The sequence below is a fragment of the Gadus morhua genome, chromosome 4 (genome assembly GCF_902167405.1).
Source record: "Gadus morhua chromosome 4, gadMor3.0, whole genome shotgun sequence".
Classification (NCBI taxonomy): domain Eukaryota; kingdom Metazoa; phylum Chordata; class Actinopteri; order Gadiformes; family Gadidae; genus Gadus; species Gadus morhua.
The window spans coordinates 28,101,287-28,125,065 of record NC_044051.1 but is presented as its reverse complement, the minus strand read 5'-3'; the positions used below and the strand labels follow the sequence as shown (position 1 = coordinate 28,125,065).

The window sequence follows — 23,779 nt, the reverse complement described above, 5'->3', positions numbered from 1 at the left end:
GTTCTGACAACTTTAAGGGGCCTTCCTACAAGTTGTATACCGAGGAGAAAGTGACGTCTCCGTCCGCGTTCAGACCGCGCTCCGCTTTAAGGGACTTTAAGGGGCGCCCTGAAACCGTCCATCCCCTTGTTTGTGTGTTGAAATTGAAAGCGTTGAACTCCATGTTGAATCAAAGTTGATAAGTACTTTTTCTAATGATTTATGATACTCTTAATCCGTGCTAAAAACAATGACGAGTACGTAATCGAATGGACGCGATATGCTTCGTGCGCAGTCTTCCAGGAAGTTCGAGCTTTTGCGTCTGTTATGTTTAACGCAGTCCGGCGCGCGGGGAATATCAGCGAATAGAAAAGAAGACTTTTCGGCGAATTTAGGTAACTCGGGATTGAAACTTGATGTCATGGCCAATCCGTCTTCCATAATTACGCAAATTAGTTGCGATGAAGAGGCGAACAAGGCGGCCCGCGAAAAGGGTAAGTTTGCGTTAACTTTGCGCGCGACGCGTCACGGTTGTTTTGCACGAACTTCCGAACTCGCGGAGCGGCGGCTCTCTACAAAGTATCGCTGTTACAATGTTACATGTTTACACACACACATGCATAACCAGGATGACTTTGTGTTAAAGATAGTTTCTCAGATTTCACTTCTAATAAATTCATGAACTTCAGCAGATATGAACTGCAAGCATACGTTTGACTAATATTAAAACCTGGCATAAAAAATACAGTGTCATTATAGTGCAGTGAAAGTATTTAAAATTCAAAACGCCTCCAGGTCCTGTAGGCCTGTCTGCATCTGTGGGAATGAGAAGGTTTCCGGAATGCAGCCTGCTTTGCCCACTGGCCTACTGGTTACACACTGGGAATAATGCTACATAGCCTACTATAAATCCTACTGGTTATACACAGGGAATAAAGCTACATGCTATCGATCCCACTCACTATTATTATAACTTTTTTATTAAAGGTTTCATCAAGTAGCCCGTAACTAGTGTGTTGGTAGGCCTAAAAAGCTATACTGTTGTGGCATTCAAGGGTTTACTAACATGTCAGTTTAAATCGGCATTGGTTCATCTCTTTACACAGATATGAGAACTACTTTTCCAACTATCACCAATGATAATGCACTACACCAAATGAATAGAGTGTACAGACTAATTTCTAAAATAGTGTTGAAAACTACAGAGCAACTTCTACATTTCCTTGTCTTTGATCAGAGGTTTTTAACTCAAACATTGTGTAGCTTTGAATGCATTCGTCCACAGTTCGGGACAGTGAGGTCGGGGAAGGTGTTAGTCCGGTGGATGGTGACACCAGGGCCCATGCAGTGACTGGTTAAGAAGTGTGTGCTGCAGGGTGGAACTTGCTCCATAGTCCCACCGCCGTTACATAATGCTGGATTTGCTTCTCCTAGTAAACACAGGGCTGCTCGCTTTCGGGCCTCAATGCTGCCTGCACCCCTTCTCACCAAGTCAGACAAGTGCAGTTATAAAACTCTGAGTAACGTGTACTGCTGCTTTCAAGAGCCGCCCTGTCTGAGTATTAAGGGGTGTTTAAAGGTGCCATGACATGCTATTTTATGGATGCTTTAATATAGGTATTAGTGGGCCACTAACGCAGTATTCAAACTAAAAGACGTTCCCGAAATTCAGCCGTGGTGCAGAGTTGCAGCCACTCCGAGCCAGTCGCATATTGAGGTTCCCCCAAATGCGCTGTTTTGGTGTCTGTAGCTATAATGCAAATGAGGAGGAGCGAGGCGGGTCAAGGAGGAGGGTGGGGGTGTGGCCCTGAGCAGCTTGCAGCCACGGTACCATGCGCTCTGTTTACAGTGGATGTATCGCAATGGCGAGGAGCACACAGTCTTTAGCCGTGTTCTGTAAATATTCTAGAACACACGGGAGTCCTGGAGCTCTATATCTAAATAATATCATAGCCTACATAGATATATATATCATATAATATATATTATCGTTTGAATCTCAAACGACCGCGTTGGGTTCTCCGACGTCCCTGGTTCTTCCACGTCCACATCAATCTGAAGTAGACTGAACCGCAACATGGAGGAGAAAGGGATTGTTGCCGGGCAGTGCTTAGGCACCTCCGCCTCCTGCAGCGCCGAGGCGGTGGTCCCTCGGCAGCGGGAAGCGGGGCTCAAGCGGGAGATATTCGCCGTTAACAATTTCTCCTCCATGTCGTGGCTCATGTTCTTGAGGGAGTCAAAGCCAAAGTTCCTTTCCCCCAATTCATTCAACCATGGCTGAGATAACCCCCACTACGAGTCTCGTTGTAGAAATACCAGAGACGAGAGTCCGACGTGTTATGCGCCATAACACCAAAAGCAGAACGGTTATCCAAATAACAAGGAAGTGTACAACACTTGCGTTACAGTCCTGGAGCTCTATAGCTAAATTATATCATAATACATAGATATCTATATCATATAATACATATTATCCCAGCCAAAAGCTGTGTGCGCCTCCAGGCGATATTCTGAATCACAAACGACTTCGTCGGCTTCTCCGACGTCTCTGGTTCTTCCACTTTCACATCAATCTGAAGTAGACTGAACCGCACGCTGCCTGCTGCCGGCTGCCCGCTGCCGGGCGGTGGTGCCTCGCGGCAACCGGCGGCATGTTGCAGTTCAGGGAGTCAAAGCCAAAGTTCCTTTCCCCCAATTCCTTCTCAACCATGGCTGAGATATCCCCCACCACAGTCTTGTTGTGGAAATACAAGAGACGTCAAAGAACCGACAAGAAACACTTGCATTACAGTGTGTGTATTCACACACGCACACACACACATGTGGCGCTCGCACGGTCGTGTCTCATTGGCGGGCCAACGTCTCTGGACGGAGTAAGGGGAGGAGCTTAGATGCTATGTGACGACATAAGAAACCACATTCAAAATCAGCGCGCTTGAGCCTTAGTTTTTTTCAAAGGAGAGCAGAACACCTAGTGCTCGTTTTACACCGAACGCAAGTTTTAGCCACTGGGGGACCATTGGCAGGCTAGGGGAACTCATATTTATGTTAGAAAACCTCATAAAGTGAGATTTTCATGCCATGGTACCTTTAAAGGATCGCGTCTCGACACTCGTGAGAAAGGCCTGTGATCCGAGCTATCGGTTAGAGTTTATAACAAGCCTCTAGAGTTATATTTGCATGTGGATGACACGCCTGTCAATCATTTGGCATGAAAATGAATAGGAAGAGAACAGAAAACATTCCATCCACCGAATGAGGATAAACGGGCCAGCTTCCGGAAGACATTCCCTCCAGGAGATAGTTTATCAGCTTATCAGTTGATTATCAGGACATACCTAGTGAGGCGCTGGGATCAGAGGTCATGCAGGGGAAAGGACACATGTTGCTCAGAAAGGGATTCCAAAGTTTCTGTTTAGTTCAGAATTACTACTACTTCTACTGTACTGTAGTAGTACTACTTCTACTACTACTACTACTGTTACTGCTCCTTTACTAGTATTACTGCTAATTTACTTCTACTATACTACTACTACTACTACTACTACTACTACCACTACCCTATTGTACTACTACTACTACTACACCAACAGTACTTGTATTGTGATTTTAATGAACTATTTGTTTATAACTTATTGTTCTTCACCGATCACTTGACCAGTGATACGTTCTGTGGTAGTAGATTAAACAGGGATAACGTTTTTTCTGCCCCGTATCTTCAGTTAGTGACATAAAAGTGGCTTGTTATGTTAGGTCAGTGAGGTCTGCATGTATGAAGGATGTGATGCAATTGATTTAATGCATTGGCGACGCGTACTGAAAGAGGAATTTACCAGATTGGCAATGATTGTTTACATTTTGCGTGTGTGTGTGTGTGTGTGTGTGTGTGTGTGTGTGTGTGTGTGTGTGCAAAACATGTGTGTGTCTGTGTGGACAACTTGTGGGTGTGTGCTTGTATAAGTGTGTGTGTGCGCATGCATATGTGTGTGCATAACGCGTGTGTCATCTGATCTGACATGCCTTGGTGCTGGAGATTACTTGTGTGTGTCTTCTGTGGCGAGTCAAACTGCAAGGTCACGTCCTGGCCTCTGCAGAGAGCTATGTATGCTCTCTGGGAGTTCTGTCTCAAGTCATTTGTATAAGTATGTTTTTAACACTTTGAGGAACATTGATGAAAAAACGGAAGCAGACAAGTGGGCATTTTGTTTTAATGGCAACGGTTCACCGCGTGTTCAAACAGATCACATTCTTCTTCTTGTATCTCATGTCAGCGTTGCCTTTAAATAAATAACTCAATGTTTTGTTTTACTTCGACGCCGAACACGAGTTTGCTACAGTACCCCGCAGACGGTCAAGGTTTTCTCTGAGCCGTCTGTTCGCTCTGAAGCGGAGTTTCTCCATCACAAACAAATGTTTCTGAATCCTAGTTGGACAGTAGTCTGGACGGAGTCAATGAGTGCTTTAATATTCTTTTCTAAGGCACATTCCGACCCGCAGAACGCACCTCAAACTGCTTTTCACTCACAACAAAACAAAACAATGGTCAAAGGAATAAAATTAAAATGTTAAATGGTAATCTACTAGAACAGTAAATTTATTTAGATAAAAAACTATTGGAAATGACAATAGGTATCCACAGTGACACTGTTATTGCCTAGTTAAAAGTAGAATTAAATAAGTCAGCTGATTTCAATAAAACAAACATAAACACACTCAAATAACCCCTTAAACAAAGCAATGTCACGTGAAAGCATATCCCTAAATGAACTCTGTAACTGTACCTTTATCACACGTGATCTATTCCACAGCAAGCAAAGCATCAGAGAATACTCCTCACACACACACACAGCAGAGCCAGGGCCTCGCTGGTCCTCCAAACCCAAGGCCCCTTCCTCGCTTCCTGCCCTGATATGCTGCAGTTTCCTCTTCCTGTGCACCGAGACCACCGACTGCAGAAAGGAGGCCAGGTTCATAGTGAGGTCATGTCCAATAAGGGAGAGGAATGGAATGGGAGAGGAGGAGGAGGGAGGGGGTGGGGGGAGAGGAGAAGGAGGAGGAGGAGGAGGAGGAGGAGGAGGAGGAGGGGGGGAGAGAAGTTGGAAGGGAAGGGGGGAGAGAATTTGGAAGGGGAGGGGGGAGGAGGAGGAGAACAAAAAACACAGGGTGTAGTGTGTTGGCAGCCTGGTCACGTAGCACCCAGAGAGGAACAGAGGGACTCACTTGAAATGACAAACAGTTTTAATTGGCTCTTTCAAACTCCTGAGCAACCTTGAAAGAGTGTTTTAGTTCCAGGTAGATGGAGGAAACGTGTAGCCTGGCTACTACCAGACCAAACCAATCGTAGGTGCACGTTGGTCTGGGGAAGCTGCTGTCATTTTCTTCAGCACAAGAGGTGTGATCAACGGGCCTAGTTCAACTGACTCTGTACGTGATTGGCTGCTTGCCGTCGCTTCCCTGTCGTCATGTTAAATCAGCCAGTAGCGCACCAGGGGGAAAAGCCAGCTTGGTGATTGGCTCCCGCAAAAGCATATCGGAAGCAGAAAGAAATGTATTGCTCTTCTCCAGACCCTTGTGCAGGGCGAAGTCAATTCGCCGGAAAAATGGGCGGGGCTACCCAGGCTAGGAAATGTATCCTTGTTCATGTGTTTATTGGTGCAGGTGTTGTGTGTTTTACCGTAGTGGTGACAGGGAGGGAGTAGGGAGGGTCTGTCTCTCATGTCCGGGACGGGAGAGACCTGGGGATAGGGGTTGGACCGATGACATCATTGTTATTGTTTCGCAAGCTCCCTGTCACGTGCGGAACCAGCCGAGGCCGTGGAAACCAGGAAGCAGGAAGACCATATATGGACATGAGAGTCCTCTGATTGATGAATTCTTCCACTGCTAAAAATAGGAGGGTATTGTTAGCTGAGCGGTGGAATGACAAGGAGTGGAGAAAAAAAGTATTTGTGCATTGCATGAACTGATCTAAAATGGACAAAGTGATAAAGGCAGAAGTGGCAGCAGTGTGTGTGTATTGTTAGATATTAGCATACACTACAGTTCAAAAATTTGGGGTCAGCCATTCAATTTCATGTTTTCCATGAAAACTCACATTTTCATTCAACAGTTTTCAGCCGTTTTCTAATCATCAATTAGCCTTTTAACACGATCAGCTAAGCTAACCATTAGAACACAGGAGTGATGGTTGCTGGAAATGGGCCTCTGTGCACCTATGTAGATATTCCATTAAAATCAGCTGTTTCCAGGTAGAATAGTCATTTACCAGATTTACAATGTCTAGACTTTTTTTCGGACTTATTTAATGTTATCTTCATTGAAAGAAAAACAACGTAGTGTATATCAGACTATATCTATTTTCGAAACATTTGATTGTTTGGGGATGTGACATCCTCTGAAATGGCTCAAACCAACAAGGGCAGACAATTTTTTTCTAAACACCAACATATCAGATCATTCAGTGTTCCTCTAAAACATTTCCCGATGTGAGACGTTAATTGTTCCTCCAAACCATGTATACATGCTGTGTTCCTCTTTTGAAAATGTCAGACTCTATTTGTGTGCGACTAAAACATCAACATGTTTCAGAGTTCACTTGTGTGCCTCTAAATGTTAGCATATGTCAGCATTTCTTTCTCCCTAAAACATTCCCCGCATTATATTTATTTTTTTCAAATTTTGCTAAACCCAAACAATCTGTTTTCACGTTCGATTTTTATAGAGAATACTTTTCATGCGAACATTATGTACGTACGTACCAACCTCTTTCCCAATAACTTAACCTCCTCCCTTTAAGAAAAGTATCATACAAAAATCGTGTGTGTGTGAAATTAACACTCTGTGGTCATTTCCTGGCCTTAGATAAGGAATACTTCTCCTAATATGATGTTATATGGTAATAATCTAAATACTTCAACCCTAAACACGGAACCAGGTTAGCCATTGTGTTTGTACTGGCTCAACCCCACCGGCTGGTGTCTGACGGTGTTGTTCCCCCCAGGCTCCACCTCCTCGGTGTCCAGTAAGAAGCCCAGGAGCCGGGGCCTGTTCTCCAGCCTGCTGTGCTGCCTCTGCAAGGACCCGCCGCAGCCCTTGCCCGTCAACAACAACGCCCCCCTCCTGGTGGAGGAGAACGGGGCCAAGGTGAGACCCCGGCTCATTTCACCTCCTGAAGGGAGGCCCCCGCTAGCTTTGTAGCTTAGCATGTCAGGTCTTATCTGGCAAAGGTTTCCCGCCCTTTTGTAGGAACACTTGGACAAAACAAGGAGCGTGTTGTTTAGTTTTTGATTTGTTTGTGTAAATAGTGTTCCGGTTTCAGCTGGCTGGGAGTAGCGGTCGCAGATTTCATTGATTTGGTTTGTGTGGTAAAAGATTACTTGACCCCGTTCAGAATTTACAAATTTGAAGCTTGGAATTGTTTTTCTTTTTCAATTCAAGCCACCAGAGGCTGCTAGTGGGGCGACGTATAGAGTCCAGCAGTGGTGTAGTCTATTTTATTGTAGTGGGTATACTGTGATGATTCCCTCCCAGCCTCATACAAACCCGTCCCACCGGTACGTGTACGTGTGTGGCGCTTATGGGGTGTCGCACCACACTCACCAACGCAGGGTGAGTGTAAGAGTATTTAAGAGTATAACGATTATCAACAATCATGGAAAGCTGAGTAGGTTTATCAGTTTTAATAACAGTATGAACAAATAGAACACAAAAATGAAAAGTTGTCCTTTGTATATCTATAGTAGCAATAGCACATGCTAAACAAGGACAAAATCTACTCAAAATAATTTAATGAACTGTTTACAACCATGGCTAACCAGTGCATGAGAAGGAGATGACGACTAATGTTTCACGCTTTCAATTGCTCTAATTTGAGCTCTTACTGTTGTTATCTAACATACCATACAGTAGGCCTAATTGAATTGTGTAAAAGTGTGAAATTACTGCACCTTAAAAATGACCATGAATTAGCTATACTGTCATTTGCATAGTGATTAACATTATGAATTTCCATTGTGCAAACCAACTGTATGTTGGCTGACATTTACCTAACTTTTTTTCCCTCCACTCTAACCAAGGATGCCTGTTTTTAAATTCCCTAGCCTGACACCCAGTCTGAAAGGCTGGCCAGGGGGTTCTCATCTAAAAGTAACAAGGAGATATAAAGTGGGATTAAAACATTGTCTTCTGTTGACTACTTATTATGTGGTTTACACATTAATATGGGAGTACTGGACACACACACACGCACGCGCGCGCGCACGCACACACACGCACACACACGCGAGAAGGAGGGGCCGCTTCGCGCTTCGTAATAACAGAGACAGGGCAGAACGCGAGCAGTGCGCGCAGGGGGAATTTTATGAATGGTGAATGTAGGAGATAACTTCCCCTGCTTAAAGTATTTTATTGCAGTTATACCCAACCGGTATTTGCGAAAAATAAATACAGAAGTGAAAGAGCTGTCACAAGACGATTGATACGTATCCGTGCACATTTTTAAGTGGGTATACGCAAATCCTGGTGCGTTCCTAGTGGGTATACGGCGTATACCTGCGTATCACGTAGACTACACCACTGGAGTCCAGGTTTAAAAGATAGCAGATTGTGTTATACCTTTAATAATATTCATATGGTTACGTAAGTGTACTTAATGACACCTTTCAAATTATGATTTCAGAGGTTCTTCTTACTTAAAGAATTGCCCTGGTTTATTTTATAAGGTCCAAGTCAAGCCGCTGCTGCCTTCAATCAAATCTAAGGATTCCGGAAAGATCTGCGTTGTTCTGGACCTGGACGAGACGCTTGTCCACAGCTCCTTCAAGGTGACAGCAAAATGCCCGTCATAGTAAAGGGATACAAATTCCCACAAATTCATTCAGTTCGTTTTTCTGACAGGAAGTCTTGGGACAAATTTTTGACGTTTATTTAGTTTAAAACATTTCACAAGATCGTTACACACCAGATACACAAAGTCAACCTTTGACGTGATGACTTCTTACAGACTGGTTATTCTTTAATTTATCTATTTTTCTTATTTATCTATAACTTCCCTCCTAACAAAGTTTGTAGCCTCCAACTGAAGTCACCAGTTATAATAATAAGAAGAGTCAAACATTTGAATCAACATGATCTCTTCATATTATTTTCTATCTATAGCCTTAAAGGGAGAGAAAAACGATTCTCAGCACTTTCCTACGAATGCCATCGTGTGAATGTGCCTTTAGCTCATTTGAAATTTACATTTTACTTTATTTACCAGCCGGTAAACAACGCTGACTTCATCATCCCAGTGGAGATAGATGGGACGGTGCACCAGGTATGGTCTTCAACTAAACCTTTTAACCTTCTCTGCTGTTACATACATATGGAAGGAAAAATTACAGAAAACGAACTATGGGTGTTTGGTTTGTTTGTAGCAGTGAATTCTGGGCCGGGCCTGGTTCAAGTAATCCAGGATAGGTTTGTTCTGACAAGCAGTAAAGCCTATTCAGGATGACTTGTTTCAGGAACGCCGCCCTCACTCCACGCCACGGAAAGACGAGAATCGAGACCAGGGGTCTCTACCCCCTGGGTAACCTGGACACAATGAAGGAACATTTGTGTTTAGTGTTATTTTTATTCTGTTGTGCTGTTGTGTTGTGGTCGAATCTCCTGCAGTTCGGCACTCAAATTCACAAAACAAGGACATCCGAAGGTCACTCGGTAATCCCAACCTCTTGTTCCCCTCATGCCTGGTCTCCTGTGATCCAGGTGTATGTGCTGAAGCGCCCCCATGTGGACGAGTTCCTCAAGAGGATGGGCGAGCTTTTCGAGTGTGTGCTGTTCACCGCCAGTCTGGCCAAGGTAGGAGCCGACAGCCTCCTTCCTTCAAACCCTCTCCGACCGCCGGGCCTCGAGCCATCGGACGATCAAATGCATGTACACAATGAACTCAGAGTGGGAATGTAAGGGTTAATGTACACGATGAACTCAGAATGGGAATGGAAGGGTTAATGTACACAATGAACTCATAGTGGGAATGGAAGGGTTAATGTACACAATGAACCCATAGTGGGAATGGAAGGGTTAATGTACACAATGAACTCATAGTGGGAATGGAGGGGTTAATGTGCATAATGAACTCATAGTGGGAATGGAAGGGTTAATGTACACATGCTATGGTGGATCAAATGCACATGTATAGAATCAATGGGTTGATTACTTGTGTATGTATACTATTGAATGATTGCTTCATCATTAATGCACGTCACTTGGCACTTAATGTACGCACTTATTGTATGTTTTACGTCCTGGCAATTAATGTACACCCTGATTGTATGTCGTACTTATGGTGCTATCCATTTGTATGGTACACCGGTACGTCCAACCTGCTCCAGCTAGAATGTGACGTAATTTCCTGTTTTGCAGCACTTATAGCATCCCCGTTTCTCATTGTTATTGTTAGCTACATTAGCCTATTTAATAATAATAATAATAATAAATGAAATTTATATAGCGAACCAGTTCGAAAACAAACAACACAACTTGACATTGTATAGGGCTGTAGGATATATCGGCTATGTAAGATATATCGATATAATTTCCAAGGGGATACAAGATTTGATAATATTGTTTAGATCGATATATGCGTTAAAATGGTCAGTTTCCGCCTCAAGCGTCTGTGTTTGTCTTGGAGACTGTGTGAGTCAACTCATTCCCGCCAAGAGAACATGCATGAAGGATACCGGTAAAAAAAACGTGACGGCGGAGTGAGACGAAATTGTTTCTAAGAGGAGAACCAACGGCTCCGTAATATGGAAATGGGTTTAAAAAAACAGATGAGCAGCAGCTGCAGGTCATCTGTAGAGAGTGTAGCAAAACCGGTAAAAGTGGAAGCACGACAAATCTGTTCCACCATTTACAGCAGCGGCACAATGAGTAAAACTCTGTGGCTGTGCTGCTGCCTGCTGCATCACCGGCCCCGACAGCTTCTTCTGCCCTGAAACCAGGGCCGGCGTTCGGCATAGGCGACCTAGGCGATCGCCTAGGGTGGCACTCTGGTGGCACCCTTAATTAATTAATTAAAATATACGAAAAAAGCGAAATTAAACCAAACATGTTCCCAAATGGAACGGAGAAGGAAGGGGGGTAGCTAATGTGTGTAACCTACAGCTTTCTTTTTTTTGCACAGGTGATTATTTTGTAAAGAAGATGAAAAACTGGCAGCTATTTGTGTAACCTTCAAAGTCTTCCATTCTGTTGAAAATAACGATACAAAATCACATGTTGCAGTCATACTGATCTGTGTTTCAATAAAAGTGCTTGCAACACCTCACATGTGGCTTTTGACGTACAAAAAAAAATCTAACCCACTCAATAGAAAATATTAAGATATATATCGTAGATCGCCATTCAGCCCAAAAATATCGGGATATCATATTTTGCCCACATCGTGTAGCCCTAATTGCATGCACAGCAAGACTGTGCAATGCATAAATTGGTGGCCGGAATAAAGTAGCAATGTAATCAAGGGTGTAAGAGCATTTAAAATCTAAATTAAAGGTCCCATGGCATGCTACTATGGATGCTTATATATAGGTGTTAGTGGGCCCTTAATACAGTATTTGAAGAGGTTCAAGAATTACAGCCGCTACGAGCCAGTCCCAAAATGAGCTTTCCACAAACGTGCAGTTTTTTAGAGGCGGGTCAAGGTGGAAGGTTGGGGTGTGGCCCTGAGCAGCTTGCGGCAGCGGTACCATGCGCTCGTGTTTACAGTGGACGTATCGCAATGACGAGGCACACACAGCTTTTGGCCGTGTTCTGTAAATATTCTAGAATACTCCAGGTCCTCCAGCGGGAGTCCTGGAGCTCTATCTCTAAATAATATCATATTATACATGGATATCTATATCATATAAGATATATTATCATGGCCAAAAGCTGTGTGCGCCTCCAGACGATATTATGGATCTCAAACGACAGCGCCGGGTTCTCCGACGTCTCTGGTTCTTCCACATCAATCTGAAGTAGACTGATCCACGACATGGAGGAGAAAGGGATTGTTGCCCACGATTGTTGACAGCGACCTGCTGCGGTGTTGCCTCGCAGCGGGCAGCGGGGCTCCGGCGGGAGACAATCGCGTGCAACAAGTTCATGTACTTCAGGGAGTCAAAGCCAAAGTTCCTTTCCCCCGATTCCTTCTCAACCATGGCTGAGATAACCCCCACTACCAGTCTCGTTGTGGAAATACCAGAGACGTCAGAGAACCCGACGAGTTATGCGCGATAACACCAACAGCAGAACGGTTATCCAAATAACAAATAAATGTACAACAGTCGTAGCTCATTGTCTCTTTGGCATGCCAAATTCTCTGGGCGGGCAAAGCAGAGTAACCAAATTCGAATTCGGAGCGTCTGAGCTTTCATTTTTCAAAGACGTAGCAGGATACCTAGTGCTCATTTTACATCAAACGCCATTTCTAGCTACTGGGGGACCATAGGCAGGCTAGGGGAACTCATTTTAATGTAAGAAAACCTCATAAAGTGAAATTTTCATGCCATGGGCCTTTTTAAAACGACCAACGTTCTCAAAATACAAAGAAAAATATAGTTGCAAGTAGCCATGACGGGGTCTGACAGATGACCGTTTGACCGATAGTATGACTGACATTATGACCAACAGTATGACCATATGACCGACAGTACGACAGTATGACCGACAGTTTGCCAGTTTAACCAACACTATGACCGTATGATCGACAGTATGAACAACAGTATGACAGTATGACCGACAGTACGACCGACAGTATGACAGTATGACCGACAGTATGCAATATGACCGACAGTATGAACGTATGATCGAACTTAAGACCGTATTACCGACAGTATAAATGTATGACTGACAGTATGACCGGATGACTGACAGTATGACTGTATGAGCGACAATATGACTGTATGTGACTCAAAACTCATCTGTTTAGAGTTCATCTCGGCTCTGCATAGCTACCCAGCCCCTTCCGGCCACCATTGTATGTTGTACGTCCTGGCACTTAATGTACACACTTAAACTCCATTCCACTTATTCATAGTACTTAATTGTGGAACATCTGCAGTAGCTGCTAGCACTGCTGTACACGGGGAATGGGTTAGGCTAGCGATTGTTAGTACTTGCACTTGGCTCTATGAACATCTTTACTGTACTGACAGCGATATAGTGTTTCACTTTTTATGACAAATGTACTTATTGTACGTCGCTTTGGATAAAAGCGTCTGCTAAATGCCCAAAAATGTAAATGTATGACAGACAGTTTGACCGACGTAAGATGTAATCGGCTAGGGGGCTACATGACGGCCGTCTCGGTAATCGGTAATAATGACGGCTGGTGGAATGAACTGCAGCATTATGCACGTACGCGGACGTAATCGGCCAGGTGGCTACATGACGACTGTATCTGCTAGGTGGCTACATGACGACCGTCTCGTAATCGGTGATAACGGTGGCTGGTGAACTCCAGCGTTATGCGAGTACGCGGCAAGAATTGCAGTTTTTATTGTAAGTAGGCGGAATGGTAAATAAAGTCATTGTTGTTTGACATCCCCCTGAGGTCAAAGGTCACCAAATTGTTTGACTGTCCCCAGAATGATGTCATGAGTCTATGGGTGTGTTCGAAACCGCGTACTTGCTTACTACTCCTACTAACTATGACGTCAAATTGAGTAAGCGAGAACTTAGTAAGCGAGTTTAGGTAAGCGAATAGTATCCGAATGTCTTCTACTTCCGGAAAGATTTTGAGTAAGCATCGCTAGCTTACTAGACGTACTCAACTGCCCCAGAATGCACTGCGTCTATTCAAAAGAACAGTGGAAGCAATGGCGCTAAACGGGGAGCCGCAGCAGCAGTGCTTTTAATAATTTTTTAATAATTGTTTTAACATATCACCGCAAATCCTTAGGTTGAAGGTGTACTGTGACTTTAAATGTGACGTTTATATATTTATTTATAATATTTATTAACGGCGCCCGGCCGGTAGGTTATTGACACGTCATTTGAGGTGGTTAAGTAAGGACGGTCTTCTGAACGTCGATTACTCAAATGGATTACTCAATCATTATTTAAGGATTCGAGAAGTAAGCCAAATATTTAGTAGGTAGTAAGCAGTAAGCAAGTAGGCGGTTTCGAACACACCCTATGTACCAAGTTTGGCTATGATATGTTAAAGAGATGCTGAGAACAGGCTTACTTCCTGTTTGGCGGCTTTGCCGTCAAGTTTGATTGGCTGTCAAGGCCAAACGGTTTTGAATTAGAAAAAGCTGTTTGCCACGTTTGTTCGGCTTGGTCTGAAGATCATATAGGGCATGGTATAATAATAAGAATTCATACAAAAACAATAGGTTGTCTCGCAACTTCGTTGCTTGACACCCAAATATAGTTGCAAGCAACCATAACGGGGTCCTACTGTCTGACTGCATGACCGACAGTATGACCATGTGACTGACCGTATGACAGACAGTATGACCGTATGACAGAGAGTATGACCCTATGACCATCAGTATGATCGACAGTATGACCGAATGACCAACAGTATGACCTTCAGTATGACCGACAGTATGAACGTATGACCGACAGTATGACCGTATGAGCGACATTATGATCGACCGTATGACCGACAGTATGACCGACAGTAAGATAGGGTTCCTACGGATTTCGTAGGACCCCTAATAATTTAATTTTCTATACGGGAGCAGCCATTTTTGTTGTTGAGTCGTACCGTCAGCTTCACTGAACTCGGTCTACTCTCAGAACTACGTGTGGGAGGGATTATACTACGACCAAAAGGGGGTGTGCCTCCTTGAAATGCCGCAAGAAAGTTGGGAGATTTACACCTTACGACTCGTACGGACGGACGTACCATACAAATGGATAGCACCATTAGTTATAGTACTTGGTTGTGTAGTGTCTAACCCTAGCTATCTTTGTTGTATACGGGGAATTGGTTAACCTAGCGATTGTTGTTGCTTGGCACTTGGATCTACGAACATCCTTACTGTACCTACAGCGATATATAGTTGTTTCACCTTCTTCTGACAAATGTACTTATTGTAGGACGCTTTGGATAAAAGTGTCTGCTAAATGCCCTGAATGTAAATGTAAATGAAGCTGAGAGGTCTTCTTCCTCCTCCTCACTTGACACCTTCTTTCCTCGCGGTGCGCTCCAGTACGCCGACCCCGTGTCAGACCTCCTTGACAAGTGGGGGGCCTTCCGCAGTCGCCTGTTCCGGGAGTCTTGCGTCTTCCACCGGGGGAACTACGTGAAGGACCTGAGCCGGCTGGGGCGCGACCTGGACAAGGTCATCATCGTGGACAACTCCCCGGCCTCGTACGTCTTCCACCCCGACAACGCGGTACGTCACGTACACCCGGTCAGAAACAGAATCAGAATCAGAGATACTTATTTTATATCAAGAGTACAATTCTTAGGCTTAGTTCCTCAACACACATAGCAGCAACCAAACAAGATAAAGTCAATGAAGATAAGTCTAAATAAAATATGTAAAAAAGTAAAAATAGGTAATAGCATTGATCACAATAATAGTACAAATTCAATAAAGTAAGTAAATTAGAAACATCGGCTCTCGTGGTTTTTTACATTTTTGTATGAAAATGCGGTTTGATTTGTTTTAAATCTTTCCATACGACACTTTTATTGACGCCATTGTTTATGCATTTTCGGTATTGGTTTTGATGTGGCTTATTAAAATCTATCAAATTGGTTAAATACTAAAATAATAAGGCTATGCTAGGCTTATCAGTACTGTAGAACTGTAGAAGACAACTTTGACTAAATTAACTGAATAACTTTTTTAAGAAGTTACCATTTTATGTTTGTTGCCTGGATGCTAAAATCTATTGCTTAAAGCTATAACCGGCCATCTTGCTTGTACGCAGGTGCCTGTGGCGTCATGGTTCGAGGACATGTCAGACACGGAGCTGTTGGACCTCATCCCCTTCTTTGAGCGTCTGAGCAAAGTGGACAATGTCTACACTTTCCTCAAGCAGCACGGAGCCGATAGCTAGCAGTGTTAGCTAGCAAATGTAGCTGGCAACATAATCTAGCAATATTAGTATCTCGATCCTGGAGAGAGAAAAGAAAATACATTTCCTAGTACATCTTTTAGACAACACGAGTTGAAGATGTGAACAACACGTATGTGCTCCACACACATGCCAATCCCTGAGAGAGTCCTAAAATCCAAAGTGAACCCTCTTTGACAGTTGGAACTATTAACGCAGAGGTTTTCACTGTTCCACCACCGCCCCCTGGTAGTGGAAAAACATATATATCACTGCCACCTCACTCCGCCTTGTCGAATCCCTTTCGAAACCTGCCACAAACCAGCGGATATAAATGCGTGCGTGGACGTACGAATGGATCGACAAGGACAGCGATCAATGTCATCGTTTCTTTGAAATTCCTATAAATTCAAAGTAAGGTGGTATACCTTTTAAACAGACAGTGGGGTACCTGGACGTTACAATCCCATGCGAATGAAGCACAAATCCGAAATACTGGATTGATATATAGTAATTCTATGGACTGGTTATTGTAGATTGAATAGGTGGATAGGTTGATTGCGTCAATGCAAGGGTGATTGTGGGATTGGGTGTTCTGTTGACATTCAAAATTGAATTATTTGTCAAAATTGTGTTATTCGTCTTGTTTCCATCTGTAGTTTTCTTACTTTGTTAGTTTTTTAACAGTCTCTTGTTGTCCTTTGTGTTGGTCATGTATGATAGTATACTTTTTAGTCAAGCAAATGTGATTTCAATGTAACACTCTTTAAGGAAAAATATATGTGGTCAACATTTTGTTTGCAAACTTTCCCAATTTAAAAAAAAAACTAAAGTCTTAACATCTGTGTCAAAGCTCGATTCTTAGGAGTTTTGTTGAATAGCAATAGGGTTTATAAAACTCGCTTGACGCCATAAACTGGACAGCACTTTATGGAGCTAATCTGTAGATCTGTTTTTTGTCGGTTGCACATGTACTCGTGAGACAGTTTGTTTATCGCCGTTGTTGACTTCAGCACCAGCATCAAAAGGAACCGGGTTTCAATGCGGTTCAGGGTTCTTCTGTCCTATAGATAACGATAGATATACAGTCCAAATGGACACTAACTTAGGCGATAATTACACTAAAAGTGCAATTACTGGGCCAGTACAGTTCAAAGGCTGCATAAACAATGTGGCCTTGATTGTTTTGGATTGGAAAGGTGTTAAGTTAACAGATGTTGCAGATTAATGATTCCAGAAATTAGAGAACTTGAAGGGTCCTGATGGGTATCGTATGACTTTATACATGCGTATAAATGTATATATATGTGGGTAAATCTTTCTGTTCATGGCTACCATTGATTTGGACATCAGCAGGTATTTGATGTGTCACATGACCGCAAACAAAACTTGAATTTAAGGACTGCATTTGAATGGCAATCAAAAGAAAGTTGGCTTTTCTTTCACACAATGCTAAATCCTTTGTCCCTGTTGTTTTGGTAAATTATTCTGATGAACCTCCTGTATATAATGTTGTGATTTCTCTCTCACGGTGGTACTCACGGTGGAAACAACTGCATTCTCACTTTTGGAGCTTTGGGCTGGATCGCAGACAGGTTTACTGAGTAAAGCCACTACGGTGGCCAGCAAGGACAGATATTCAAAAATGCTCAAACTCAACGATTATTGTTCGATTTCTTTAGCATGCAAATTCCTGTCAATAATTGTTTTAGTTTTTTTGTAATGACACTGATTGTATTTCAAATTGTTTGTGACAAATGGAAATGTCATCTTGCAGGCACTCGTTGGTGCCAGTCCAATAGTCACAATACAAAAGGTTGCTTCCTGCATTAATATCGAACTGGTGGATGCCAGCAAGTATTTAAAAGGATAGAGATCATCATGTGGAGCACAAGTCCTGCAACTGTGCTTGTGTATTTTTTTAGGAAAACATGGCGATTTTGAAGAGAGGTTTGATAGTAGAATTCATGTACCTCAAAATCGTACATCTAAAAAAAGAAAACAGTTTTGACATTAAGGGGCCCATTGGCTGTCCGAACTACTCATCTAATATGTTGGTGTATTTAGTTGTTGCGCAGTAACGACGTTAATATATGGATCATTGGTGGTATCACTGGGACCATGATGAAAACCCACCTAACCCTCATGTTTTTCTGTTATTTTTCTCTTTTTCATACCAAATTGTATCAAAAGTAATTTTCTTTTCCATAAATTCTAAATTCCCACAGAAAGTTGCGATGATGTGCTTTTACTTTGAATTCTCTCTGGTGGATCCGATCATGTGATTTTTTCAATCACCAATGGACATCTCCTGATTAATGAACAATTTATACAAAAAGGGTTAGAGTTCATCACATGCCGACATCAGATATTGGAAGAGACATTTAGCTTTCGGAAATTGATACATAGCAATAAAGATCCTTAAATTCGTGCACATTTCATTACGATTGAATTACCCTTTAAAATATTCTGATAACTAAATATAACCGGTAAGGAATTAAGTTGAAGGGCTTTGTGTTGGGAGACAAACACAATCAAATACACACTCTTTTCTTTCAATTAAATATTATTCAAATGTTATTTGTATACATTTTCCTAGACTTTTGCTTATGGATGGATGTAAACCCAACGTTTGAAAGTACTTATTGCAGTGTGATCTTCACCACCATCACCTTGCATTCCCCATGTGACTGAAATCTCCAAACTGATCTACTTTGCGCATCAAGGGAAAACATGACAGATCTCTAGTCATACAATACCCCAAAACATCCACGCTCTACTTCTCTACATCGGAAACATCTGCCAGGGAAAGGGATCACGATGCCGGAACCGAGGCTTCAAATCAACATGATCATGTACCGTTCGTTTCTCTAGGAAGGTTTTAAACAGAAAACTCTTCTGTCCTGCTCCTCATCCAAGGTCCCGAAACCAAACCCAAAACCCAACTCTGAAGCCAAACCCTAACCCAGAATGATGCTGCAATTCATGATTAGGTAGTTAGAAAGCATTTGTTAAGCATTTTGTGTGAGCTTATCTAAAGTGAGGACTATCGATGGCTTTCTAAGCATTTAGAAACTGCATTTAAAGGCTAAAACTGCCTCTAATAGGCTACTATTGCAGCGGTACCAAGTAGAAAGTAGTAGTAAGTAGAAAGTAGAAAGACCCCCCTTTAGATGAGCTCAGACAAAGGACTTAACTATTGGTTTATTAGTTAGTACTATTAGCTAATCATGAATTTCAGCATTAAGTGTTTATAAAGCATTAACACATACAGATTGTTAATAAGCAACTTATGCTTCATAAATGATATTGTAAACTGTTGTCATTATCTTGTTTATAATATATAACTGTTTGTGAATTGCTTACTAATTTGTGTAGGAATAATACTTTTTCAATTCTGAATTCTCCGTTTGCTACTACTTTCTCACTCTTCAAAGTTTCAGTTATACACAATGTACTAAAGTGATCAAAGAGTGTCATTGGTGGAATCTACTGTGCACAAAATCGTAGTGCTCACGTTTGGTCGCACTAGGTTATTGAAAAGCAATTTTCCACGACCCCGACAGCAGCCTGAATTTGTTAAATTAGATTTGAACAAAAATCCATTTTGACAAAATCCCTAATAACCTTTCCACAAAACAGCATCACTCACATGTAATTGAATATGAATATATATATTTTTATCGATTTTATTTTTCAATCCTAATAAATAAAACACAAAAACATACAGAAAACGCCAGCAAATTAATTTAAAGTATTTTAAGGTCTATCGTTCAGATGGTGTTTAACTTAAAACAAACCTCTCATGGTATTTCACATTTCACATTCAGATTGTATTTCATTTAATCCAAACCTTCAAACCTATGTCTTTTTACATGTTTTTCTTGAATAATAACCAGTTTAAAGGTCATCCTATGGGCATCCCTTCCTAGCCACAACAACCAGCACACAACCACCCCTCCACTTTTTCACGCCATCCACAAGTCCTTTTTCACTTTCAATTTCCCCCACTGTGTCCCCGCTGCAACTCTGGGCGGACCCTCAGGGTGGCACTACTCCGGCCGTCCCTCAGGGTGGCACTACTCCGGGCGGACCCTCAGGGTGGCACTACTCCGGCCGTCCCTCAGGGTGGCACTACTCCGGGCAAACCCTCAGGGTGGCCCTACTCCAGGCGGACCCTCAGGGCGGGCACTACTCCGGGCAGACCTTCAGAGTGGCGCTACTGCGGGCCTTCCCGGTGGTGAACCGCACCGCGCCGCTCATGTCCTCGTCGGTCTGCTTCAGCGTGAGCTTGTGCACCGTGCCCTGGCTCTCCACGCGCACCAGGGGCCCGGACTGCAGCACCTCCCCGTTCAGCGTCCAGGCTGGCGGCTTGTCGATGGCCACCGACACCTCGCAGCGGAAGCAGGCTGCGTCAGGGGCCCTCACCTCCACGTCCTCCAGCTCCCGCACCATCACCAGCTCCTGGGCTGTGGTACGCCAATGAGAACAGAGCTATATTAAAAACCCTGCTTCAACCAATAGCTTCCAGCTGCAGCCCCGAAGCTGGGCACTGTGATGTGGCAACAGCATTGTAGTGTGACAATGGCACTGTGGTGCGGTAGGTCTGTTTTTTTCTTTGTGTGTCTATCAATGTACTAATCGCTGTATAGATAGATACTATTGATAAGCAATACATTGAGCTGTGTGTTGGAGAAGCTGTTTGATGTATTGGTATACGTTGGAGAAGATCCATCTATCTATATATCTATATCTAACCCTATTAGATATAGATACATCTTGCTGAGAAAAAAAAAGACCTGCCACACAACAGTGCCGTTGCCACACCACAGTGCCGATGCCACACCACAGTGCCTGGCTCCGGGGCTGCAGCTGGATGCTACTCGCTTCAATGGAAGCCGTTGCTCGCGCTCCCCTCTACTGCCATGTTGGCAAGAACATATTGACAGCCCAAGATTCCCCAGATTTTCTCCAGATTAGTGCATTCAAAGGTCAGATTGGTATCAGTGTCCTCGTTTGAGTCTGGGAACCCAGACAGAAAGCCCTTTCCCAGAGTGCCGGGCTGTTCTTCTAGTGTTTGTCAATTGTCATGGCAAAATTAATTGCTAAAGCCCCCTGCTCTTTATTGGCTTTGTGATGACCAAATACAACCCTTTAATTTAACACTTATTCACTGATGTAACGGTGTTACATCAGTGTAACACCGTTACACGGACTTCGTTAGTCCGTGGCTTTAAGAGTCTCTATGTAGGGGTCTTTGCATACAGCAGAGGGCGTCGTTTGCCTAGTTTTTGTTGTGTACTCTCTTATATAGAAGTTTTTTAATAGACTTTTATTTTACAGTTTGTTAGAAAAAGTTATGTTTAGGTTACATTTAAGATCCCGTTGAAGTTTTTATACTAATTAAGAAATTAAATAATTTTTCTGGTTAGTTTGTAAATTAATTATTATGTTTTTATGCGTTATGAAATTATTATGAAACACTTACACATTACTAAACGTAATGTCTAAGTAAGTTTAGTAATGAAGCTAGTAATGAAGCTGAGTAATTAAATTTGAACAATTTTGTGATGAAGCGAGAGTGGTTAAGTTTTTGTATTTGTGTATTTGCTATAATACTTGTAATGTGAATCCTATGTGTCTGTGTCACATAGGGTCCTGTCTAGTGTCTTCCCTAGAAAAAAACTGAAGCAGAAAAATAACAATAAACGTGCCTTCCACCAGAAGCTGGGCCTCGGAGCTGTGCTTGCCAACCTCCACGCGGTAGTGGCCCTCGTCCCCCAGCGCCACCTGTTTGATGACCAGGCGGTGCGAGCAGCCGTCGGCCAGCAACTCCAGCCTCTCACTGGGCTCCAGCGCCACGCCACCGCAGTACCAGGCGGCCGTTGCGCGCGGCGTGGACACGATGCACTCGAGGATGACCCGGTGCTTCTCCAGCGCTGTGCGGTCACGCAGCGGCTTCACGATGGACACCGGGAGCTCTGGGGGTCAGAGAGGAGAGAACGGGGGACCGTGGTTAGGTAGCGCGTCGCCCCACGGCGGAATTACACCACTCCTGGGAATTAGGATAGATTCCTTCCTGATTCGTTTTGAGTCTACGAGAAAAAGCTCTATGAAAGAAACCCATTACTTCTTTCCTGACTGTGGCTCAAAAAAATCGGTTTGACTGCCAGCAGGCCAAACTGGTAGGCCTACTTGGTTTGATCCCCAAAGTCCACCAGTCAAACTTTTGACCTACCTATTACTACAATTCAATTTATTTATTTATAAGTACTTGCCTTGAATTCAGATCCATGTAATTGGGAGCAGGGAGGGGTTAGGGGGATTTTGATTGACATTGGGGATCTATCTCATCTCTCATTCTCATCTTCATCCGCTTATCCGGGGTCGGGTCGCGGGGGGGGGCCCCAGACTTGCCACATTGACCAGCTCTGACGGGGGGATCCCGAGGCGTTCCCGGGCCAGTGTTGAGATATAATCTCTCCACCTAGTCCTGGGTCTTCCCCGAGGTCTCCTCCCCACTGGACGTGCCTGAAACACCTCCCAAGGGAGGCGCCCAGTGGGCATCCTTACCAGATGCCCGAACCACCTCAGTTGACTCCTTTCTAAGTAAAGGAGCAGCGGCTCTAATCCGAGTTCCTCACGGATGGCCAGGCTTCTCACCCTATCCCTAAGGGAGACGCCACCCTTCTGAGAAAACTCATCTCGGCCGCTTGTACCCGCGATCTCGTCCTTTCGGTCATCACCCAACCCTCATGACCATAGGTGAGGATAGGAACAAAGATCAACCGGTAGATCGAGAGCTTTGCCTTGCGGCTCAGCTCTCTTTTCGTAACAACGGTGCGGTAAAGCGAACGCAATACCGCCCCCGCTGCTCCGATTCTCCGGCCAATCTCACGCTCCATCGTACCCTCACTCGCGAACAAGACCCTGAGGTACTTGAACTCCTTCACTTGGGCTAAGGACTAATTTCCTGGGGATCTATCTATCTGGGGATCTATCTGCGGCTAATTAACTTTAATTTAAATCATAGGAAATCACTTTAAAAAATGAGGCGCTCAATAAATGACTAAACGCTAATTAACTACTAATGACTATTAGCCCAAAAGGCGCAGGGTTCGATCCACAATGTTCGCAACCTTACCTGTAGCTCTCACCTGCATGTTAGAGCCGGGATAGACAACTTGGTTTGCTGTCAGCCGAAAATCCCACCCCCCTCCAATCGGGCCTCCCTCCAAAGCCACTCCCTCAAAACACACGACTAGCTCGCTAGCGACAGGTACAAGCCTCCCTTCCACGAGACTAGGCCATGGGTTGTGGGACCTACCCTCAACCTCCAGGTAGGCGGTGGACTCCACGTCCTTGGCGACGAAGCGGATCTCTCCTGAGTCGTCCGCGGTGACATTGCAGATCAACAGGAAGTGCTTCGTCCCTGTGTGTGTGTGTGTGGGGGGGGGGGGGGGGGGTTGGGGTTTCTTTACTCAGCTTGTTTATAGAACCCTGCAAACCTTTAATTCCTCAATTTAAATCTGTACTGTTTATAGTTTAGATGAGAATAATTTGATAAGGGGTTGAACACGTTTGTTTAGGGGAACTCGCATGAAAAGACACTACAACATACAACAATTCGCAAAATATATCTAAGTGCACTAATATAGAATGATATATGTTGCATGGAAGATGTATTTGATCATATCAGACTGGACACTGCACATCGTTAGCCTCATAGCATAATTGCTTATGCATATTT

The 23,779-nt window shown here is 43.6% G+C and overlaps 2 protein-coding genes across 5 annotated transcripts in view; one reads left to right on the top strand and one right to left on the bottom strand.

The window, feature by feature from the left end:
- The first annotated feature begins 59 nt into the window (after positions 1-59).
- Positions 60-18,460, top strand: LOC115542652 (carboxy-terminal domain RNA polymerase II polypeptide A small phosphatase 1). 2 transcript variants are annotated; one of them, XM_030354979.1, is made up of 7 exons: positions 60-473; positions 6,980-7,122; positions 8,700-8,801; positions 9,239-9,295; positions 9,730-9,822; positions 15,174-15,359; positions 15,904-18,460. In XM_030354979.1, the coding sequence occupies exons 1-7, from the start codon at positions 260-262 to the stop codon at positions 16,030-16,032; spliced, it is 924 nt and encodes a 307-aa protein (XP_030210839.1). In that variant the 5' UTR covers positions 60-259; the 3' UTR covers positions 16,033-18,460. The 2 variants fall into 2 exon arrangements, with proteins under 2 accessions (XP_030210839.1, XP_030210840.1); XM_030354980.1 differs by lacking the exon at positions 9,239-9,295.
- Positions 18,461-19,684: 1,224 nt separating this feature from the next.
- obsl1a (obscurin like cytoskeletal adaptor 1a) overlaps positions 19,685-23,779 on the bottom strand; it is a 62,417-nt gene continuing 58,322 nt past the window's right edge. For all 3 annotated transcript variants that reach the window (XM_030354976.1, XM_030354978.1, XM_030354977.1), the window contains 3 exons: positions 23,357-23,461; positions 21,744-22,010; positions 19,685-20,498 (listed from right to left, as the gene is read on the bottom strand). In XM_030354976.1, coding sequence (XP_030210836.1) covers positions 20,221-20,498; positions 21,744-22,010; positions 23,357-23,461 — 650 coding nt within the window. In that variant the 3' untranslated portion in view covers positions 19,685-20,220. The remainder of the gene's footprint in view (positions 20,499-21,743; positions 22,011-23,356; positions 23,462-23,779) is intronic.

Coding starts and splice junctions, on each gene's coding strand:
- LOC115542652 (XM_030354979.1), top strand. CDS start 260: ATGCTTCGTGCGCAGTCTTCCAGGAAGTTCGAGCTTTTGCGTCTGTTA. Junction 7,123..8,699: donor TGGAGGAGAACGGGGCCAAG/GTGAGACCCCGG, acceptor TTATTTTATAAG/GTCCAAGTCAAGCCGCTGCT. Junction 8,802..9,238: donor TTGTCCACAGCTCCTTCAAG/GTGACAGCAAAA, acceptor TTTATTTACCAG/CCGGTAAACAACGCTGACTT.